At 36.9% G+C, this 25,006-nt stretch overlaps 1 protein-coding gene across 2 annotated transcripts in view; it reads right to left on the reverse strand.

Moving 5' to 3' along the window:
• Nucleotides 1-812: 812 nt before the first annotated feature.
• Nucleotides 813-25,006, reverse strand: part of LOC149830759 (syntaxin-22-like) — a 35,574-nt gene continuing 11,380 nt past the window's right edge. The window contains exons 4-8 of one of the 2 annotated variants that reach the window (XM_090013476.1): nt 3,508-3,647; nt 2,796-2,846; nt 1,493-1,650; nt 1,309-1,409; nt 813-1,228 (exon numbers count right to left, since the gene is read on the reverse strand). In XM_090013476.1, the coding sequence (XP_089869602.1) occupies nt 1,163-1,228; nt 1,309-1,409; nt 1,493-1,650; nt 2,796-2,846; nt 3,508-3,647 (516 nt within the window). In that variant the 3' untranslated portion in view covers nt 813-1,162. The remainder of the gene's footprint in view (nt 1,229-1,308; nt 1,410-1,492; nt 1,651-2,795; nt 2,847-3,507; nt 3,648-25,006) is intronic. The other variant, XM_090013477.1, reaches the window with a different exon arrangement.

Below are 25,006 nucleotides of genomic sequence, written 5' to 3' on the forward strand. Positions count from 1 at the left end.
GATCTAGCAGATCACCAGCATGGTGTCAACATATGATATGGACCCACCAAGGCTTGCTTTGGTGTAAAAGCATTGCGGTGCTTGGTGGAGCGTCGCTGTCTACTGTGGTACCTAGTCATCGATTCATTGATGGTTCTCACATCTTTGTGGCCGCTGAGAGTCTGTTTGTTGTATTTTGGACCCACCAGCTTCTGACCCAAATGACAATACGCCAGGCATCTTGAAAAGGGACTTTGATAGCGAATGCAACGTCCAGCAATTTAGGGGGTTTTCCTGGATCATGAATTCAGGAGAGCAGGTTTGCCGGGCCGAATCTGAGATCCACCATTCATCGGCTTCCTGCAACAGCACTTCTTTATTATAAAGACCAGCTTCACGTATGCATCTTTGTACAAAATTTGAGGAAGAGTAGTGTATCAATTAAACGCCAAGTTGATTTTAACTAGTTTCAGCAGTGGGATTTCGTCTGAAATTACTGAACAAAAGGATGGCAAGCGTGAAGGAAACCAACCTCGTTATAGAACAATGCAAACTGATTGAAGAACAAAGTCCCATTGCAAAGCACGCCAACCTGTTTTGGCCTTGCAGTTTCCGCAATGACTGTTGCGAAGCATGATCGTCCCACTTGGTTACTGGTTTTGCCCAGACCCACTTGTAGAGAGTCCAGCAACAGTAAAACAATGTAACCGAATCGAAGACCATGTCCAATACTTTAGAGGTGCCAAGTTGGAAACATATAAATTGGCTACTGATCAAATTCAAGTCTCAGGACACGGCTAGCTTCACAGTTCAACCAGAGAAAAAGCAGGAGAAACAAAGAATATGAATTTATTGATAAATTCACCATTAGCGGTCCTTGGATACATAAAAAAGCCAACCCAAGGCAGTTGCCCTCAGAACTCACACCGGCGGCAAGGGAAAACAGAAACATGAAGCAAATCTGACTATGCAACTATAAAATGAGATTATACATGCCAAATGACCAAAATACCTTTTTTTTAAGACAAGTGACCAAAATACTTACATACCCATAACCAAATGAAACATAAAAGCCCGAGGTGAGACCTTAGCATCTCAAACCAAATCTGTAGCCCGTCGGCGCTCAATCATTCCGTCTTGAAATGTCAGTTTTCTTGAGAACCAGACAATACTAGACAGCCAGCTATGCCACCAGGACTATGATGACAATGAGAAGGATAACACCAAAAATCACTAGTAGCAAGCATATCTGCAGGAAAGCAAATATCACCATTAAAACACTAGTTTTCCTGATTCAACAACGTCAAAATCTATTTAATAGATGATTACCAGAGATGAATTTGATTTTTGAGTCTTCGCTGCTTTTGCTAATTGAGTTTTCCCTTGTGCAGTAGCTGCATAGGAGCTCTCAATGTTGGAATCCATGTCGTCTGCATGTAGGAAAAGGAGAATTCAGTTTTTATTTTCCTTCAGGAGATACTTGATAGAACAATCTTCAGTTGAAAAAGCATACGGATCATAATTCCTTGATCATGGACAAGCACTGCCAGGTCTTTAAAGATTTCGTTCACTTCGCCTATTTGCTGTTGGATCTCTTGAATCCCCTGTTCACGTTCCTCGATGATCGCTTCATTAAATGCAATCTCATTGTCAACCAATAGGACCTCTTGTCTAGGAACAAAAATAAGCAACGATGAATAACAAGTATAGCCCCTAAAGCAGTACTAAATTAAAGGAGGAAAATAGCTTATAATATATGTCCGGTCATCTGGCAGTTCCCTCTAATGGGAAGACATACATGTGCAGATTTGAACCTTCCCAGCAAATACACTATCAACACCTAGTGACAAATCTCGTCCTTAGGCAACTCTCTGTGAGGGAAAATCTCATGATATTTTAAAAAACCTGACCTTATCAGGAAAATATCGGTACATAAAACGTAAAATATATACAGAATTTATAAAATCATATATTTAACATATAAATAATTGACAAAAAAAATTTATGTGATATTTTAAATGCGATAATAACTGATCAAAATGAAATATTTCAAAATAGTCAGTTTTTTGGAAAATATTACTTTTTTAAAAGCAAATATCAGAATTATCTGTAACTATGATCAACATAATCAATAATTAGCAATTTCATAATAAAGGTTAAATACCGAAGCCCTCAAAACTACTAACTTATGTCACTAGTCATTGCCCTTGCTCAATTCATAGAAATTTGGTGAATAGTTTGGATTAGCTAATCAGGGTATTCCACTTGTGGGAATAGTGTTAGGTAGAACAGCAATTTAATACAAGGCATGGAAGTTAACCAGATAGGCAATTTGACTCAATTTCCATGGATGAATTCACTTAATAATAAAAAATATTTTGGCACAGAATAAAAGCAATATATGGTGGTCAAATGAAAATTAACCGACAGAAAAAGCAGAACACACACACACACACAAAGAAAAGCTTTCATTTGACAACATGCATTATTTGCTCACTAAATTAGCCAATGTGAGGAGATGCATTTTTTGGAAAAGAGGGAAAAATTTCAATATGTGATTGGCCTTTCATACTTATATCACAGCTGGAACATGGTCAAGGAGTTAATGGGAACAAAAAAGTGAGAAAACAAAATGGAATAAAATTAAGAAAACCAGAAGCAAAAGTAGCAATGGCACAAGTATCCTTTGTCAAGTTAGGTAATATATAACTCGTTATGGTTCATCCTGGTACGATAAATGCCATAAGAAAACTAATGAGCACCAACACCTAGTAATGCATCTACACAACATATAAGGAAACAAGAATATATATCACCTTCTGGACTCGACAAGAAGAGCACGTCGTTCAGGAGTTTTATCTAGTTCACTGGATGCAGAAATGATCGATGGTTAAGCATCAAGAAACTGTAAATAAGAAAAGGCCTGGCACAATCAAAGGCTGTGATGAGCAGCATATAGTAGAGGAAAAGGACATCTAAATGTAGACATGCACACACAACTTGCCATAAGTAGCTTCATTTGGAATGGAATTCCAGTTGCATACATGTAGCTTGATGAACAAAGGGTTTCATATAAATATAATTTATAAATAACCAAAGAAGTAAAAAAGAGATGCTATCACAGTCTTCATTTGAAAATGAAGATGATAAGTTGCACGACTTTCTAGTTACCTTCAACTTCACAGACCTAAACAGTAACCATTTTCTCTGGTAGCTTGAAAAATATGACTGTCAAAGGCAGAAAACCACCCCCCCCCCTTTCCAAAACATACGCCAACACCCCAAAAAATTAATTAGAAACAAAGAAGAGAGTTATAGGTATTGAAAAGCTAATAAGAGAAGGCCTAGTAGTTTTCTCTATTATGGGTGACCTTATTGCATGGTTCAGAGAGCACTTGTGTATGTGATGCAAGTGAACAAACAGAACCATCAAATTGCAATTCCCCCCAGCACATATGCCTGTTGCCACCAATGCTCAGGCAAAATTTCCAAATTTACTCAAAGAGCAGACAAACAGACCATGCTTACATTGAAGGTAGAACAGCTTGGGGAACAAAAGGAGTATATGCAGTTTCTCTCTCAGCCGCAATCCTTTGGGCCTTCTGAAATTCCTTCAAAATTGTTTGAAAATCTTTTGCAAGCTTTGCATCAGCAATCTTTTTGCTAGCCTGCATTTAGCACATGGAAGCTTAGTTTATAACTATATGAAAAGTATAACAATATGGACTTCATAAATGTATTTTAGTATCACATAAGAAGCTTATGTTGTGACATGTATTCATGCTGAGTTGATGTAACCTATAAAGGATGCAAACATTACTGATTATGCTCCAAACCATAGAATTTCATGGCTGATAAATAGAGACACAAAACCAGTTATAGTTTTGCTTCCACATAGAAAAGAAACATATGATGTTGATAAGACAATAAGCATACCATAGCACTAAGGGAACATGTGAAAGGCGATAAAGAAATACTCGTACTAATATTCATGAAAAGTATGGAAAGAATCAATGGCCTGGACATACCAGAGAAGTAACAGAAGCAAAAACAAAAAATAACAAAACAATTGTACCTCTCTCTCTCTCTTTCTCTCTCTGGCGATGGGCATCTAATGATCCACTGATGGCACAAACCTGCTGGATGCTCCATCATAGCCTTTTCCCAGCTGATTGGATAGCTGAAAAGGTTCGACTGCTGTTGTCAGCAAGGCTTAAGGCACCTTGACTTCTTGCACCTTATCACGGGAAAAATTCAACCACAATAGTAGGTAATCCAGCCCCACTTTCCTCTAGATGTTTTTGGGGACCAGCAATGGCCAAGAAATAGCAGGATAGTGCAAGCCTGAAAGAAGGATGGAACCCATCTGGTTTCTGTCTACCATGTTCAAAAAGAGGAGGGAGGCCAGAATATATATATATATATATATATTGTTAAATTATATGTCGATGTATATATATATATTTATTTATTTTCTGTTATATGCAAACTGAAATATCCATCAGGGTATTTCAGTCATTTCACCCATGTAATAGGTGTTTTCTTTTTCTTTTCTTTTTATTTCTTTTATGTACTTTAGTCATAAATATGACCATTGGGGGCTAGCCCAATGTCTACTTGGGCTGCCCCCTTCCCTCTCTCTTGTATTATAAATAGGGGTTGAAACCCCTTGTATCTTCAATGCTTTTCTAAGCATTTTATCAATGAAGTTATATATTTTTTATGTGTTGTGTGTGCCCATAGTGGCTACTGTGTGCATATGTTATGCTCTTGAGATTGTTCTCACTTTGTATTATATCTTGGTGAATTAGTTTTTGTGTAACGCCCCAAAATCCAGGACTTATAACTTTTTATGAAAAGTTTGAAAGCCTTGTAATCATTCGTTTATCAGAGTTTTTAAATAGTAATTCAGCGAAAAATGGTGTTTGAATTAGCAAGTCAATGAACCTTGAGCGCATTACAGCGCAAACTTTCCTTCACAAACATATTTGAAACTCCATATATTTAAGAAAACAAATAGATTATGACAATGCAATTTTTAATAGTTTAAGACTTGTACAAAAGAGAGATTTTCAAGAAAACCTTTATGCAAATTTACCGAAATGTCCTCGGAAGCGAAACGTCAGGGAAAGAGTTTCATCTTAATCTCATCACATCATCGTGTCATCGCAGATCCGAAACATATAAAATGGGTCAGTTTCACGAAAAATTGGTAGGTGCACAAGTGAGACAATATGGAACTGAAATAAGCAATTGTAACAAGTAATGCGTTATGTCTAGCATGATTAAAATAAGTATTTCTAACATGAACAATTGAGTATGCAAACAAATAAAAGTTTTCAATGTGAGCAATGAGCTATCAATTATCATAAGGCAAGAATTCATTCAACACAAGACATACACGATTTCACGGCAAGTAATTAAATTAATCATAAGGTGCAAGCAATTTTACAACAAGCAGTTCATTTAATTACGAAATATAAAAGCTTATAAGACAAGCAGTTACATTAGTCCTAATTGTAAACAGTTCGTAGATTACGAGTTGTAAGCAATTACATTAGTAATAAGAGATTCGAGCCAACAAGTGTTGTGAACAAGGTATTTATTGTTTCAATATTAACTGGCCTTGCAGGTACGCACAAGGCACGACACGTAGAAACAACTGAGACTAATCCACGAGTTTATTATGCTAAGTATTTTAGATACCCCAAGTAGCTAGCTGAGTCTGCTCCTAAGGAGACGGACAGTAACCAAGAGAGAAAATCTCCAAAAGCATTTGTGGCCTATGGATGCATCCAACTTCAACAGAAGTGCCTGAAGCTACTTTTTGTAGCACATTTCCTCTGACTCTGATGACTGGAAAAGCCGAGTCTTTTGTCCGAAATAGCCATTAATGGTCTATCCATCGGAGTTTTTGTATCATCCATCCTCTCTCTTGATAAAGTCAGTGAGTCGAATGTGTACATCAGGTGTTACTTAATTGAAGACCCATTCTATATGCTTTGGTCTTTCGACCCACTCGAGCATCTTGCCTGTGAAGGCGAAACCATTACCATTAGGTGATTTAAACGCGTCAGTGCACGTTCGAGGCAACCACACACCTCTCATCCTGCTCACCGCAATACGTAATGTACTTGTTCAAAAGTACAACCACGATGAGAGTGTTAAATTGTATCTTTATTTTGGTGTGTATATATATATATATATATATATATATATATATTTTTTTCACATCATGTAACCCCCAAGGGTATTTTGGTATTTTCTACTTTTTGCGCATATTCACATTAGTGAATATGTTTGTAAACTTTTTCCCTTTTCCTTTTTCTTTCTTTTCTTTTCCTTTTTTTCTTCTTTTTCTTTTCTTTCTTGTTGACTTAGTCAACCTTTGGAGGGGTCCAACACTAGACGTTGGACCCCTCCAACAGTTAGATTTTTAACCATTGGAGGGGCTCCAACGTCTAGTGGGAGCCCCTCCAAGGGTTCCTCTTTAGTATAAATGGGGGTGAACCCCCCTCATAAATGTATTTAATGCTTGGAGCATTGTTCTCTAATTGTTCAATAAAATTCTTTATATTTTGGCATTTGTGTTCTCCATTTGTACCTTGTGTACATTTTGTTCTAAGTGTTCTTGTGCCTTTGTGCACATATTCCTTTGTGGAGGTGGTGCTTATTTTGCACATTATCTCTTTTGAGATATTTTCACAGAGAGGGGTCAACGTATTGTGAGGGTGAAAACATCACCATTATGTGGTCTCAAACACGTGTCATTGTACGTTCGAGGTAAACATAGACCTCTCATCCTACTCATCATAGTCCGCAACGTACCTGCTCAAAAGTACAACTACGATGAGAGGGGTATGGATTTCTCAAAGGAAATCCCCAAAACATTTCTATGCAAAAATGCATAGTGTAATCATTCAAGTTCAAATTGGATATGCTCTGATCCTTTAGACCGTCACGAGCCTCTTGCCAGTTAGGCGAACATCAACATTACATAATTACAATAATATGCCAAAAAACATGTTTTGAGGTTACTACAGACCTATCATCCTACTTGTAGTTCAAACGTATTGTACATGTCTAAAAGTACGACTACGAAGAAAGGGGCATGGATTTCTAAAAAGAAACCAACAACATAATCTCGCAAAGAAAGTGATGCAACAAATATCTAGTTTGGCAAGACAACCCGACAACAAGGTCTCGCAAAAGAAGTGACAAGACAACCCAACAAAGTCTTGCAAAAGAAGTAGCAAAAATCTTGTTCCCAAATGCGTTGATTTGGAAGACTTGGCTATTATTTCGCAATAAAAAAGATTCTAAAACTTTGCAAAACTGTTTATTTGAAAAGCTGGACTCACGAAAAGAAATCCCTTTTAAGGATTTTAGTGCTCACGCATAAAACCCATATCTTTTGAAAAAGAGTATACTTGAAATTGTGTTAAACCAAACGCCTTATTTTGGAACATGATTCGTCTTTCAAACTGAGTACGACACTGGGCAACTCACACGAGGCAAGATCGCCATAGATCTCTCATTTGTTTATCGCAGTATCTGTATGCTACGCATACATCGCGATACTGGTTTTGATAAACGTGATAAAGATTTTTCAAAGGAATCACCCCACAGCACAAGCTCGTGTCCATAATTGAAAAATATCCGAGTTGCATCGGATACATGAACCGAAGTTGTAAAACACTTCTCCCAAATACATTGATTTGAGAAATCCAACTGCTATCTCGCAAAAGACTTTCAAAATCTGCTTTACAAAACTATGCATTTCGAAAATAGGTTTGTGCCTAAAAATCATGTTTTTTGGAGAACCGAAGTTCATAAGTGTGTGTCGTGTCTTTTGAAACAAATGAATGAAATGGAATACGCTCAAAGTTGCACTTAAGTGCAAGTCAGCAAAAAGTGAGCTCGTGTACAATACAGTGCAACGGTAATATGCAATCGATCCCCAAAGTGCAAAACTGCGTGTCGAGCACAAAACCTCGTAAGCAGTGCACAAGGTACGAAACTGCACATCGGCTAAACAACATGCAAGTAAGTGAATACGCAAGGAAGTGCACTGAAGAGCGTCAGCAAAATAAAAACAAGAAAAGACACAAAGAAAAGCCTAGGCACATTAAGCGCGACGGCAAAGTAAAGACAAAAAATAAAAGCGAAAGTAAAAGCGAAAGTAAAAGCCTGGGCACATAAAGTGCGGCGGCAAGGTAAAGACAAGAAAGTAAAGACAGAAAGTAAATGCGAAAAAAAAACCTGGGCACATAAAGCGCAGCGGCAACAGAAAGCAATAAAGGAAGGAAAGTAAAAGAACAAGGATCACGAAACCGTGTCCTTGAGTTAAATGTGTACATATATAGATGTACGTATATGTATTGTCCTTAGTCCTTTCTTTTCTCATTTTAAGTTTTAATTGCTTAATTTAAGTTCGTTCATTGTCCTTTGCGCAACTTTCTCCTACATTGGAGAGTTTTGAGGTTGCGATCGCCTTCAAGTAACGAATGGCTCGAGGCGCAAGGTGCAAGCAAAATCCGTTGCGCGGCTGCAAAAAGAGAATCGTGAGTACACATGCAAAAACTTAGAAAAGGCAAATACAGGGGCGGGGCAAGGGTGAGGTTCGGCAGACAGGCCGACCCTGACCCTGGCTCGAGCTGCCAAGGTTGAAGGGTGGGCTTGCAGTTAAGCCAAGACCGACCCTGGCCTGGCAAGGGGGCGAGGAGGGAGGCAGGGCCCTACCAGAGAACAACAGAGGCAGGGGCAAGGCCCCTTCCTGACAAAAGAGAGGGTGGCAGAGGCAGGGGCTGAGCCCCTGGCTACCGAAAAACATGGTGACAAGGGCGAAGCCCCCTGCCTCCTTCCTCTTGGTCAGGCAGGGGTTCGCCCCTGCCTGCCGAAAAACAACACGGACCAAAAGGAGGCAGGGGGGGTTCGCCCCTGCCTGTCAGAAAACAAGGCGGCAGCTGACAGAGAGGAAAGAGGCACGGGGAACCTCACCCCTGCCTGCCAAAAAAAATGACAGGCGGCAAGGGCATCGCCCCTGCCGAAAAAGACGAAAGAGAGGAAGAACGAGAAGAAGAAGACTCGGGGAAGGGTGCCCGACGAGGGGGGGGGGGGGAGAGGGGGGCAGAGGGCAGGGAAAGGGTGGGCTCGATTGCCTGGCCGAGCCCTGCCCCAACCTCGACCGACCCCATCAAAACACAGAGAGAGCCAGCGGGGGAGCAAGGAGGTGTTAAAATATGCATATATAAATACATATATGTATGTATATGCATATTTATATATATATACATATACTTATATATATATACATACGTATATATATAAGTATATATATACATATATGTATATACATACATATTTTATTTCTTTTTATTTTTCTGTACAACCAAAAACCCGATAGGGGTGTTTTTGGTAAAATACCATGTATCTTTTTTCTTTTTTGTATTTTTCTTTTTACCATTTTCTTTTCCTTTTTTGTTTTTAATTTTTTCATTATGAAGGACCATAAGGGGTGTTAGAAAGTGACTTGGAATACATTTGGTTCAATAATGAACCCATACTTATGCACGTGGAGTGCAAATATACCCATTAAAGGGAAACAACATAAGCACATAATGTGCTAACACATAAAACCCATAAAAAGGGAAAAATATGACATAAAGTCATAAGTTGCATATCATTGAAGAATAATGGAGAAGGGGTAAAAACCCCATTACAATGGAGCATAAGCTCCCTCAAGAATTAAGAAATACAAAGGGGAGAGCCCCTATTTATAACAACAAAAAGGAGCCTTGGAGGGGCTCCACTCATAGACGTTGGAGCCCCTCCAACGGTCACAAATGTTACCGTTGGAAGGGGGCCAACGTCTATTTGAGTGGGCCCCCCAAGGTACCTTTTGGTACTTGAGAAAAAAGAAATAAAAAATAAAAGAAAAAGAAAAATAAAATAAATTACAATCACATTCATAAAGTGAATGTGCGTAAAACAGAAGAAAAGACTAAAATACCCCTACGGCTAAACAAAAGGAAAATATATATTTTATATATATAAATAGGAGGATACATATACATATATACCATATATGTATATGTATCATCTTTTATATATATAAAATATGTCTAATTACAACAATTGATGGGTATATTTTAACACCCCCCTCAAGCTTTGCAGGGAAACGAAAAGATTGAAAAAAGGGCAAAACTCCACGAGGCTTCGGCGACTCCAAGAGGCTTCGGCAAGGATGCAATGAAACTTGAAATAGCCTTCCTACAATTGTCTTTAAATGATGAACCCATTTCCCGAACCATCCAGGGTACTTCCCTTTGTCCTATCTCCAAGATCCTGAGAAAAGAAAACAACAAAGAACAAGTAAACAATATCTTTGCACTTTACTCAAAAAGGAACATTCCTAACAAGGTGCAAAATTTATGCATAATATGATAGTTACTTTAGTATGAAACGAAAAATTTAGAAAACCAAAGTTTCTAAATCATACATTATGTTAAAACAAAATGAGCGAAAGCAAATTATGCAAAAATTGCAAGAATGCATAATGCATTCATAAGGTCCACCATTGGACAAATATAACCCCATAATGGGGAATAACAAAATGATCCACTAAGGGATACCACAAGAAGCCTACGAAGAAGCATAACATACATATGTTTTATTGAATGAGAGCCCAAAAAAGGCCATAAAGAGCATATGCATATACGAATCATAATATGAATTGATACTCAAAGAACTAAAACATGCTTCAAACATGTAGTGAAGTTCCAAAAAAGAGAAACGAAGTCTCCAAACATACTTTAGGCAAAATAAACCCAAGAGTTCACAAGGTTTTTTAAAAACATTTATGAAAGTCACACTTAATAAAAAAAACATTTTACATATAAGGGTGGCAAAAACCATAAGCACTTAATATATAGATTAAATGCTAAGAAATCAACTTGATATGCATATCAAAAAGATGATTTACTTGAAAAACACAAGTCATGAATGGAATTTTGCAAATTTCAATAATAGTTTATTCATTACAAACAACTTCCTCATTAGTCCTCCAAAACCCATAAATCAAGTGTATAAGCTACTAGATCAAGAATATAAAACCATTAAAGGCAAAAGACACACACAAAGGTGTGTAAACGAACCTCTTGTCTACATATAATAATACTTGAAATAAGTGCATCTACGACAAGAGCAAGAGAATACATGCCAACATGGACTAAAAAGCATCTCTTGTCTACGTAAAAATACACTTAAAACCAAGTATGTTCAGCTACTAGAACAAGAGTAATAAGCCAACCATGGGCTAAAACATAATACATCTCTTGTCTACATAAGATGGCACTTGAAATGAGTGAAATAAGCCAACTATGGGCATACATCTAAGCGACTAGAACAAGAACACAAACGCCAACATAGACTAAGATCACACACGATGGTGTGAATCAACGTGTCTTGTCTACATATAAGATCACTCAAGACAAGTGTGTTCAGCTACTAGACCAAGAGAGCAAAAGCCAACAAAGGGCTAAAAACACACGAAGGTGTAATAAAATTCTTGTCTACATATGATGACACTTAGATAATGGGCATAAAAGGAAAAGACTTTTGAGGCAATAAACTTGTAATGAAAATAAGCCTCGAATAAAACAATACTCCTTTTAAAATGAATTCTCATAACAATAACATGCATGTAAAAAATATCTTCAACAAGATACTATAATCGATAAAATAAAATTCTTGAGAACAAATGTGTGAACATACACACACCAAGAACACTTAGAATACTTGTGCAAAATCACAAGAACACGTGCACAATGAGCACAACATACAGAATCACAAATGTGCAAATGCACTCATAAGATTCATAAACAAATAAAAGGGTGGGCTATAATCCCAAAACATTTTGATTTTAAATGTACCTTAAAACATTTAAGGTTTCAAATACCATATGTCCATCACATTTACTTAGAAGCATCCATAATATCAATGGCACAAGAACAAACTAGTGACACACTCATATATCAAATCATTCTAGAGTCTCAAGGTGCCCATAACTCACCTCAACCACCATCTATAATATGGTAAGTGGACAATCTAAAAAGACATAACAACTAGTGTCACACTCATAATTAGAGATCATATACCAAATCATTCTAGAGTCCCAAGGTGCCCATAACTCACCTCAACCACCATCTATAATATGGCAATTTGGACAATCTAAAATGATATAACACGAGGTGCCCATAACTCACCTCAACAAACATCTCTAATAAAACAATAAAAAGGCCAAAACAATGATGCATTAAATAACATGTGATGGACAAACATAAATGCCACAAAAGGGCAATAAACACATAAGGAATCATTTTCCAAATAAAAAATTTTTACAAAGAGGACCGATTAACAAATTGAATCAAAGGTCCAATATAATCCATCAAAACAATTTTGCATAACCACGAATTATGCTTAATCTTCAAAAAAAGTCTTGTACACCAAAAAAGGCTTACTATGCAACATAACATGAAATATTAAGCAACATCATGTGTATGAACCGATTTGGAACAAACAAGCCTTAACTATGAAAGACATAAGGTGCAATTAAACGGTGAAGTTGGTGAAGTTCAAAAATAACAAACTTAGGCCAATATAGGCATTCATAAAGATGGTGAATTTCGAAAAACTTATGAAATCTACTATTTCAACTTAAAAATGATAAACAATCATGAAATCTTCATAAAAGAGTATATACTCACAAGAAGATTATAAGGACCGAAAGGCTCCTTAAGGAGAGTTTGAACAAACAAACATATACAACTCCCAAAGAAGGAGAAAACTCCATTAAAGTGGAAGAAATCCCAACAAAATAGATTCATTAACAAAACCTTATGATAAATAAGATTGTACTATGGCTTAAATAAAAAGTAAACATTTATTGAGGAAAAATTTAACACTCTTAAGTTTTATCGAAAAACATGACTTAATAGATTATTACCTACTCCTAATGAAATAAGTACACAATAAACATTAGTGAAGACCATAACTTTTGTAATGAAATATGCGGAAAAGCAAAAGAGTGCATTAAGCACTTACAACATTCACTAATGAACAAACAAAAGGGCAAACACCAAAACCCACAAGAGACAATCACAACATAAAAATATAAATGTCTCTTATTGAAAAGAGAGAGAACTCTCTAAATGTTGAAAACATCCTTAAGAGTGTAAAGATAGAAAGAAAATCACCATATTCCATAAGACCATTTTAAAACTTAATTCAACCGGTATTAAAAAAAAAACTTTCTTAATTAAATGTTGCTCATATAAAACGGACACATAATATGGAATTTTTCATATATGCCAAACATTTTTCAAAAAACTATATTTCACAAGCATTTTAATCTTAACATACCTTTCTTTAAAGACTAAACATTCATATAAAGGTATTTTCATAAACAAGGTTAGGTTTAAAATGTAAATTCAAAGTTCCAACGGTCATAAATTTTTACCGACCCATTAAAGCAAGTTTTGAGCAATCATATATCTAATTTTTCGCCAAACAAGTTATCATTTAAAGTTTTTCAAAGAAAAACATACGAAAACGATTCAATGGAGTAGCAAGAAACTCAAAAAAGACATACAAAAATCACACATAAAGAAAAGAACATATTACATTCTTCATACAATACTCAAAGAAATAGAATGCATACCGAATAACTATAAGAAAGACAATAGAGAGAAATGAATACTTCACCATTTTTCTTTAACAAATTCTTGAATACCACGCTTCCCGATGCACCAAAGAGCAACTCGATCTCAACCTTGCTCTGATACCATGTTAGAAAGTGACTTGAAATACATTGGGTTCAATAATGAACCCATACTTATGCACGTGGAGTGCAAATATACCCATTAAAGGGAAACAACATAAGCACATAATGTGCTAACACATAAAACCCATAAAAAGGGAAAAATATGACATAAAGTCATAAGTTGCATATCATTGAAGAATAATGGAGAAGGGGTAAAAACCCCATTACAATGGAGCATAAGCTCCCTCAAGAATTAAGAAATACAAAGGGGAGAGCCCCTATTTATAACAACAAAAAGGAGCCTTGGAGGGGCTCCACTCATAGACGTTGGAGCCCCTCCAACGGTCACAAATGTGACCGTTGGAAGGGGGCCAACGTCTATTTGAGTGGGCCCCCCAAGGTACCTTTTGGTACTTGAGAAAAAAGAAATAAAAAATAAAAGAAAAAGAAAAATAAAATAAATTACAATCACATTCATAAAGTGAATGTGCGTAAAACAGAAGAAAAGACTAAAATACCCCTACGGCTAAACAAAAGGAAAATATATATTTTATATATATAAATAGGAGGATACATATACATATATACCATATATGTATATGTATCATCTTTTATATATATAAAATATGTCTAATTACAACAATTGATGGGTACATTTTAACAAAGGGGCCCCACCCATCTAGTCGTTGGGGCCCCAACAATCATATTTATGACCGTTGGGAGCCCCAACGACTAGAAGGGAGCCCCCCTTGTGGTCCCACTTTTAAGCTCTCCTCCTCTATAAATAGAGGAGGCTCACACTTGTATATGTATGGGTTTTTCACCCACCTTCTCTCTTGAATAATATCAATCTTATGCCTTATAGGCACTTTACCCCTTAGTGGGTTACGTATGCACTCTTAGTGCTTGTGTTCTTGGCTTCTTCAAAGTGTGTTTTGCATTATTAGTGTTTTCGCCTTTTTCATTACATGGTATCAAAGCTAGGAAGGTGATTGGGATTCTAAGCAAGGAAGGTGATCTGGATTCTCTTCTTGTTGGTGTCTTGGGACGTGTGCCTCTCAATTTTTTTGAAGAAAAGAAGGTTATTCGGTACCTATAGAGCACGAATCTAAAGTGGAGCTCTCTTTTAAGCTCAATGGGTCCAATTACCTTATGTGGGCCTCCGCTATGGAAAATTATCTAAGAGGTAAGAAACTTTGGGGTTTTGTTATGGGAACTACTCCCGAACCCTCTCTTGTTCTCACTAAAATTGAAAGTGGGATTGAAAAAGCTTTAGATGGCGATGAGCGCATCAAAGCTATCAATGATCATCAATCCAAAATTGAGGATTAGGAAAGTAATCATGCAAAAATCTTGGCATGGCTTATGAACAATGTTGACCTCAAAAATTGTGTCAACATTGGTAAGTTTAGAAGAGCCAATAAAGCATGGTTCTTTCTTAAGGGTATGTATACCCAAAAGGATCTAGCTAGACAATTTTTTTATTAAGAAAAAATTAGATCTACTAGACAAGCGGATATGAGTGTCTGTGACTACTTTAGTGCTTTAACCCCCCTTTGGGATGAACTTGTTCTTCTTGAGCCCAAGTGGGTAGCTCCGGAAGATGTTGAGATAAGAAGATAACAAATTGAAAAGGAGCATTTCTTCCAATTCTTTCATGGTCTTCGGCCGGAATTTGAACAAGTTAGGGCATCCCATTGAAGACGCTCTTGCCAAAGTATGCCAAGAAGAAACTCGTCTTGGCATAAGTATTAAGAGTGATGAAATTTTGGCTGTTACTAGGCCCGGATCAAATGTAAAAGCATATAGACATCCCCGCTTTAACAAAAATAATTGATATAGAAAGGGAGTGATTTGTCACTATTGCAACGAACCGGAACATATCAAGACGGTTTGCCCAAAACTTAAAGGAAAAGTGGCCGCGGTTGGAGAAAATTTTCCAAAGGAAGAAGAAAGTGTCAAAGAAGGAGATATCAAAGAAACTCTTAACCATATTTCTGAAGTTCTCCAACATCTTCTCAAGACTTCTTCTCCTTCAACATCGAGAGCCGCCATCGCCTATTCTTCATCACCTCCAGGTATGTGGATACTAGATTCCGGTGCTTCTTTTCATATGACATCTCATAAAAACTCTCTTTCTAATGTTTTTTCCGAACCCATATCTTTTTATGTTTTAACGGCCGATGGGACATCTTTAAAAATTGAAAGTGTTGGAACACTTGATTTTAAAACCTCTCAAAACTTTTTTGTTCCTAAAGAGTCGTTCCTAAAATCAATCTAAATCTTTTTTCCGTTTCCCAAATCACCGATCATGGATGTCAAGTCTCTTTCTCACCTAAAGATTGCACCGTGCAGGATCTTCAATCAGGAAAGTTGATCGGGCAAGGCCATAGAAGGGGCGATATTTATTTTATGGACTTTTTGACGCTTCCATCAAAGTCTTTTTGTAATCTTGTAAACGACAAAAGTATTGAAGTTTGGCATGAGAGACTTGGTCACCCAAATTTTATAAAGATGTCTCTTTATTCTTTTTTGAACAATACTTGTAAAGTCAAACACATGACTTGTAAAGATTGCATTTTTGGAAAATCTAAAGCTATTTCATTTCCTCAGAGAAGTTATGTCACCACTCGGCCTTTTGAACTTGTTCATTCCAAAGACCTTCCCCTATTTTATCTAAAGGAGGCTTTTCATACTACGTGGTCTTTATTGATGATTTCACTCGATTTACATGGATTTACTTCTTAAGTCGCAAATCCGAAGTTTTCTCCTTTTTTAAAGAATTTCATGTAATGGTTAAAAATCAATTTTTAGGAAACCTATTCATTCTTAAATCTGATTAGGGAGGCGAATATATGTTCAATGAATTTCAAATCTACTTGAAAGAAAATGGAATTTGTCATCAACGTTCTTATTCAAACACTCCGCAACAAAATGGTCTTGCGGAAAGAAAGCATACACACATAATAGAGACCACAAGAACTTTACTTGTTTCCAAGAATATTCCTAAATACTTTTGGGCCGAAGCGGTTCTAACCTCAACATATTTAATCAATAGAACACCATCTTCGCTTTGAAAAATATTTCTCCATTTGAAAAACTTTATAACATGTCTCCCGACTACAAAAGACTAAGAATTTTTGGATGTAAATGTTATGTCCTAACTCACAAAAACGATAAACTTTCCTTAAGGGCAATTGAATGCATTTTCTTAGGATATGGCGAAAAACAAAAAGGCTATCGATGTTTTGATCTATTAAATAACAAACTTTATATCTCAAAAGATGTTACTTTCTTAGAAAAAGAAAATGGTTTTTCGCATAAACTAAATGAACATATTGATTATTCATTTTTGTTTGACTTATTGCCTCAAGAAAAGGATATAGATAATCATGTTAATATTGAACCTTGTGAGGAATATATTGAACCTACGGTTAATGAGCAACATGACCTTCAAAACTTAAATGAAAATGTACCAAGTCACACCCAAGTCTATTCTAGGAGAAATGAAAGTAATCCTCCTTGTGCTCTTGAGAAATTCTCTAAAAATGAGTCAATAGAAGAATCCTCTCAAAGAAGATCAAATCGTATTTCTAAAATACCTAATAGATTTATATCTTATGATTCTTTTTCTCCAAATTTTCGAGCTTGTTTATTAGCTATTCACTCTTTCCATGAACCATCTCATTACAATGATGCTAAGCAATATGCTCATTGGAATGAAGCAATGGAACTTGAACTTAATGCACTTAAAAGAGCATAAACATGAGAAATCATTGATCCCCCAAATGGCAAGAAACCCATAGGGTGTAGATGGGTTTTCAAAGTAAAAACTAAAAGTGATGGTTCGTTAGAAAGATTTAAGGCTCGTTTAGTAGCCAAAGGATATGCCCAAGAATATGGGGTGGATTATAATGAGACATTTGCCCCTGTTGCTCGCATGACTAGTGTACGAGCACTTATTGCAATAACATCTATTAAAAAATAGCCTATCTTTCAACTTGACGTTAAGAATGTCTTTTTAAATGAAAATTTTAGTGAAGAAGTTCATATGAAACCACCTCCGGGTATGAATTTAAATGGTAAGATTTTAAAATTAAAAAAAACTTTATATGGACTTAAGCAAGTTCTTAAAGCTTGGTATGACAAGTTTAGTAATGTATTAATCAATTTGGGATTTATTTCTTGTTATACTGACACTGCTCTTTTTGTTAAGAAAACAGGTGACTGCATTGTTATTTTACTTTTGTATGTTGATGATATGATATCACTGGGAGTGACAAAAGAGGAGTAAATGATGTTAAGACCATGTTAAAGAAAACTTTTGATATGTCTGACCTTGGATTTTTGAGATATTTTTTAGGTATTGAAGTGACATACTCTTCCCGAGGATACATTCTATCTCAAATGAAATTAGAAGCAGACATTTGTACCAAGTCAGGAGTATCCGATGAAAAGAAAGTTGAAACTCCTGAAGTTATCAATGCAAAACTGAGACTTGAAGATGGTGTTCTACTTGAGGATCCAACCCCCTATCGTCAATTAATTGGATCTCTTACTTACTTATCCATCACCCGTCCAGATATAGCTCATGTGGTTCATGCTGCAAGCCAGTTTCAGCATGCACCTACTTCAGTTCACATGGCGGCCGTGATGCGAATTGTGCGATACATCAAAAATACCATCTTCAAAGGGCTTTTCTTATTCTCTTCATCATCTCTTGAATTAATTGCTTTTACTGATGCTGATTGGGGAGGAAATCCCAATGATCGTATCTCAACCACTGTTTTTTGCATCTTTTTAGGTGAATCTCTCATTTCATGGAGATGCAAGAAGCAGCAAAAGGTCTCACTATCATCCACTGAAGCTGAATATCGGGCCATGACAATGACAACTATGGAAATCGTATGGCTTAGAAGTCTCCTCTGTGATATGGGTGTCCTCGTTTCTTCTTCCGCGAAGCTGTGCTGTGATAACAAAAGTGCGATCTACATTTCAAGCAATCATACTTTTCACGAGTGGACCAAGCATATCGAAATGGACTGCCACTATGTTCGAGACGAATATCTCAAAGGAACTATCACATTACTATATGTTACTTCAGAATATCAGGTGACTGACTTCTTCACCAAAGCACTCCTAACTCCACGATTTATGTTTCTTCTTAGCAAACTTTCGGTCTTCTCCCCGTAAAGTTTGAGGCGTGTTAAAATATGCATATATATACATATATATATATGTATATATATAAGTATGTATATATATACATATATGTATATACATACATATTTTATTTATTTTTATTTTTTTGTACAACCAAAAACCCAATAGGGGTGTTTTTGGTAAAATACCATGTATCCTTTTTCTTTTTTGTAATTTTCTCTTTTCTTTCTTTTTACCATTTTTTTTTCCTTTTTTGTTTTTAATTTTTTCATTATGAAGGACCATAAGGGGCCCCACCCATCTAGTCGTTGGGGCCCCAACAGTCATATTTATGACTGTTGGGGCTCCCAACGACTAGAAGGGAGCCCCCCCTTGTGGTCCCTCTTTTTAGCTCTCCTCCTCTATAAATAGAGGAGGCTCACACTTGTATATGTATGGGTTTTTCACCCACCTTCTCTCTTGAATAATATCAATCTTATGCCTTATAGGCACTTTACCCCTTAGTGGGTTACGTATGCACTCTTAGTGCTTTAGTTCTTGGCTTCTTTAAAGTGTGTTTTGCATTATTAGTGTTTCTGCCTTTTTCATTACAGGAGGGCCTCGCCCTCCCCTGCCGAAACAGGGAGTCAGGGACGAAGACATCGAGGAGGAAAGGTGCTCGGCACCTCCCTCCTGGCAGACCCAAAGCCACCCACGATGGTGGCTCTGGTCCACTGACCCGCAGACGAAAAAGGGAAAAGGGGAGAGGTCGGCGACCTCCTGTCGGCGTCTCCAGTGAGCTGGGAGATGAGGAGGGGGGTGTTGGGATTTACTAGAGGGTCCCGGTGAGAGGGAGAGCACCGGTGTCAAGTGCAGGCGACGGGCGAGGTGAATGTTCGACTGTGAGAGTCGAGCGAGGGAGAGGGTTTGGGCGTCACTCGCAGGGGGAGCGGTGGCCGAACGGGGGGTGGGGGTGTTGCCGGAACACGAGCAAGAGAGAGGGAATGCTCGGAGAGGAAACAAAGAGCGGGGGAGAGGGCACGCACCTGCAACGGAGGTTGCAGGGAGAGACACCAACGCAGAAGAGGTCCGACGAACCGAGGAAGACGAGGGAATGATAGAGAAGACGAGCGAGGGAGGGTGTGCAGAGGGAGAGAACCGAGAGGGAGGAGGGGTACCGAGGCCGGTCGGGGTCGGTCACCTAGTGAGGAGGCGTCGACGAAGCTACCGGAGTGGGGGCGGCAGTAGTAGGAGGTCAGATGGGAGGGGGTTAGGGAGACGGGAGTCGAAGGGTGGTTAGGGTTTCTCGAATGAGGGGGAACTAACCCGGTTCGGATCCGGGTCGGGTCCGAACCCAGGTCCGACCGAAAAGTTTTTTTTTTAAATCCTGGGTTTTACAGTTTGTGCACTCCTTTTGTATTTGTGTTGATCATATTGGGATCTCTTCTGTATTTTCGCTTGTTTCATTACATGATATCAGAGCTTTGGACTCTTGGGATTGTGTAAAGCTTCTCCAAAAGTTCATGATTGCAAAAGAAAGATTCTCCACAAGCATTGTCTCTTTTCATCTAAATGGGCGAAAAAGAATCCACAACGGTGTTTGCCTTCAAGCTAAATGACTCAAACTATTTGATGTCGCTTCGGAAGCACGATACTCCTCGCTTCCGAAACTTGATGAGAATCTCGATTTTCCCATGCTTCATCTATTCTTCTTATATATTCTCTTACTCTACTTTTCATGTTTTTTATGTGTTTCTTCATACTTCTCACTCACTTCTATATGCTTTCTCTAATTTGGCAGTCATCATTTTTAGATTTTGTTAAAAATTTAATTCTTACACTAAAAAATCATGAAATTTAAGAACAGTCAATTTATTTTAGTTTTTATTTGCATTCCATTTCAATTCGCATTCGATTCTTATATTGGTTTTGTATTCCTTGTTTCTCGCTTCCTATACATTTTAAAATGTATCGCTTCTTGCTTCTGCTTCTCGTATCGTTTCCCGCTTCCACTTCCTAGTTTGACAACCTTGGTTAGGACACTCACTCCCTTAGCATCCATTAGAAAGTGGCCTATATACCAACTTAATGTTAAAAGCGTTTTTTTGAATGGTGACCTAAATGAGGTAATATCCATGGATCCTCCTCCGAGTCTTGCGATCGAGAGACAAAAATCAATTCAGTTAAGGAAAGCTTTGTATGGGCTTAAACAAGCTCCCAAAGCTTGGTATGATAGGTTTCACAATGTTATGTTAAATTTGGGTTATAAAAATTGTTATACTGATACTGCTCTTTTTGTCAAAGATACATATACTGATATTGTCATACTTTTATTATATATTAATGATATGATCATCACAAGGAGTGACAAAAAGAGAATTGATGCAATTAAAAATATTCTTAAAAAATATTTTGGTACGTCTGACCTTGGTTTTCTAAGATATTTTTTAGGTATTAAAGTGAATTATTCACCTAGAGGATATGTATTGTCTCAAATGAAGTTAACTACAAATATTATTGTCAAATCTGAAATATCTAACGATAAGAAGGTTGATATGCTGAAAGTTGTAAATACAAAATTAAGATTGGAGGATGGAACTCCGCTTGAAGATCCAACTCCATACCGGTAACTGGTTGGATCCTTGACCTACTTATCCATCACCAGACCAGACATCTCTCATGGGGTTCACTCAGCCAGTCAGTTTCAGCATGCACCAATTATGGTGTGTATGAGTGTTGTTCTACAAATTGTCAGATATAACAAGAACTCTATAACCAAAGGGCTATTTCTATCATCTTCCTTTTCTTTAGAGTTAATTGCTTATATTAATGTCGATTGGGGAGATAATCCCAATAATAGAGTCTCAACTATAGGTCGGTGTGTGTTTTTAGGAGACTTATATCTTGAAGGTGCAAGAAGCAACAAAAAATCTCCTTGTCATCTACAAAAGTTGAATATTGAGCCATGACAACAACAATGAAGATTATTTGGTTGAAGGGTCTTCTCAAATATATGGGCTTAATCGTCTCTAGTCCTTCGAAGATGTATTGTGACAATAAGAGTGTTATCTATATTGCAAGCAATCACACCTTTCACGAGCGCACAGATGGACAACCACTATGTTCGAGAAGAATTTTTGCAAAGAACCATTGAATTACCTTATGTGACTTGAGAATGTCAGCTGACAGATTTCTTCACTAAGGCTTTGCCTTCACCTTGGATTTTATCTCTTGGCAAACTTTCAGTGATCACACCGTAAGTTTGAGACGAAGTGTTAAATTATATGTCGATGTGTGTGTGTATATATATATATATATATTCAGTCATTTCACCCATGTAATAGGTGTCAGCCTATTAGAGGCTTGTCCCTTTTTATTTATTTTATGTACTTTATGGCTGTTGGGTCAGCCTTCCCTCTCTCTTGTATTATAAATAGGGGTTGAAACCCCTTGTATTTTCAATGCTTTTCTAAGCATTTTATTAGTAAAGTTATATATTTTTTATGTGTTGTGTTGTGTGCACCCATAGTGGCTATTGTATGTATGTGTTATGCTCTTGAGATTGTTCTCACTTTGTATTATCTCTTGGTGAATTAGTGCTTGTGCACTCCTTTTGTATTTGTGTTGATCCTTATTGGGATCTCATTTGTATTTCCGCTTGTTTCATTACACACGCATATATATAGGAAAAGTGGTAGTTGCCTACCACCAGCCTACCGTGAGCAAACAGGTATTTTCGGGTTGTTTTTCGCAAATCTGGCCCTGCAGATGTGTTCGACATGGTTGATTTGCTTGAAAATGACACTTGGATCATGTTTTAAAGTTAAAAACATGATTTTTTAAGCCTTGAATATTTATGAAAATTTTAGTATGAAAACCTACCTGTGTCGGAATTGGACGATCCAAGAGTCATTTCCTATAAAATGTAGAACATCTGTATGGTCAGATTTGAGGAAAACATGAAAAAAATCCTTCAAAAGCCCAATAGGCTGGCGGTAGGCCAGAAAAGTGGTATGGCAGCTCTCTCTCTCTCTCTCTCTCTCTCTCTATATATATATATATATATATATATATATATATATTCTCCTAGACACAATTATTGTAGTTCTCTATCAACCTAGAGTGCTCATGAAGTTGGTCAATGTATGCACAAAAATGCATCACATAAAAAGATTAACAGTTAGTGGGATCATAACCTTAGCAGATTGATCAACAAACAAATACGAGGGACAACAGATTTGTGTTATTATAACATCAGCTCCTGAGACTTGATCATGCAATAAGCTCCTAAGACATAATAGAAACATTCAATTAATTATCAGGTCTGGAAAGTCAAATGCAAGACTTCAAGGATAGGGGCATAAAACCTGCTCTAATGTTGAACATTGATAGTTCTCAAGCATGGCTAGGGATGTAAATGGACCTAATATCCGAACTGGCTCCTGTAAAGAGTCTTTCACACAATCAAGTCTACAAACAACTTGACAAAACATACATTCACCCAATATGGTAAACCAAAATAGCATACAAAATGCTCCACAGCACAAACATATAGTGCATAAATGCACTTGAATCTGAATATGTAAGAGGTAAAACCCTCTACCTTTGTATATGAATTACAATGGGCAGCATGCCCTTATTTATAGAGAGGTTACATGAGAGGAGCTATTAAGATAGCTGTTGGGATAGCTGTTGGGCTACTCCCAACAGCTCTAATTAGAGCCGTTGGGAGTAGCCCAACAGCTCTATTCAAACAGTCAACATTTTGACTGTTTGACAGAACCTGACAAAAAGGCTGTTGGCTGTTTTGACAGTCCAACAGCTCTAGTCAATTATGACCGTTTGACAAAAAGACAAAAAATAAGAAAGAAATAAAATTACAAAAATAAATAAATAAAAAAGTATTACAAGAATATAAGTATATACTTTAAATATATAGTTATATACATATATATATATATACATATACATACTCTTGTATTACGAAAAGTATGTATATATATATATATATATAAATATATATATATATATATATTCAAGTATATACATATATGTGTCATTTTCTAACAGTCGCCCTCAAACTTATGGTGAAATCACCGAAAGTTTGTCAAGTAAAAAGTTGAATCTTGGTGAGCATAGTGCCTTGGTGAAGAAGTCAACAAGTTGATATTCTGATGTCACATAGGGAAGATCAATAGTCTTCTTCAAATATTCTTCACGAACAAAATGGCAATCCATCTCTATATGCTTAGTTCTTTCATGAAATGTATGATTTCGAGCAATGTATATCGAACTCTTATTGTCACAGCACAATCTTGTAAGATTCTGAAGGTGAATCCCCATATCTGAAATCAGTTGTTTGAGCCACACGACTTCCATAGTAGTTGTCATTGCTCTATATTCAGCTTCTGTAGATGATAATGACATCTTTTGTTGTTTCTTGCACCTCCATGAAATCAAAGATTCACCTAGAAATATACAAAAACCAGTTGTTGAGCACCTGTTATTTGGATCTCCTCCCCAATCAGCATCAGAATATGCAATAAGATCTAAGGAAGAAGAAGAGGACAGAAAGACTCCCTTATTTATAGTGCCTCTGATGTATTTAATAATTCTCATGACTGCACTCATATGAGCTGATGTTGGAGCATGTTGAAATTGACTGGCTATATGTACAGCATGGGCTATGTCTGGTCTTGTAATACTTAAATACATAAGAGATCCCACTAGCTGTCTGAAGGGAGTTGGATTGTCCAAAAGAACTCCATCATCGACTCACATTTTCATTCCAACAATCTTTGGAGTATCAACAACTTTATCATCTGAAAGTCCTGACCTGTCAATAATATCTGAAGCAAACTTTGTTTGTGACAATATGTATCCTCGGTTAGAGTATGAAACTTCTATACCAAGAAAGTATGTTAGAAACCCAAGATCTGTCATTTCAAAAGAATTTTTCAAAAATTGTTTTACTTTCTTGATTCCCTCCTTGTCACTACCTGTAATTAACATATCATCAACATATAAAAGTAAAATTATAATACCAGCAGAAGAGTTCTTGAT

The sequence above is a fragment of the Nuphar pumila genome, chromosome 7, assembly GCF_984573655.1.
Source record: "Nuphar pumila chromosome 7, dmNupPumi1.hap1.1, whole genome shotgun sequence".
In the NCBI taxonomy this organism is placed as follows: domain Eukaryota; kingdom Viridiplantae; phylum Streptophyta; class Magnoliopsida; order Nymphaeales; family Nymphaeaceae; genus Nuphar; species Nuphar pumila.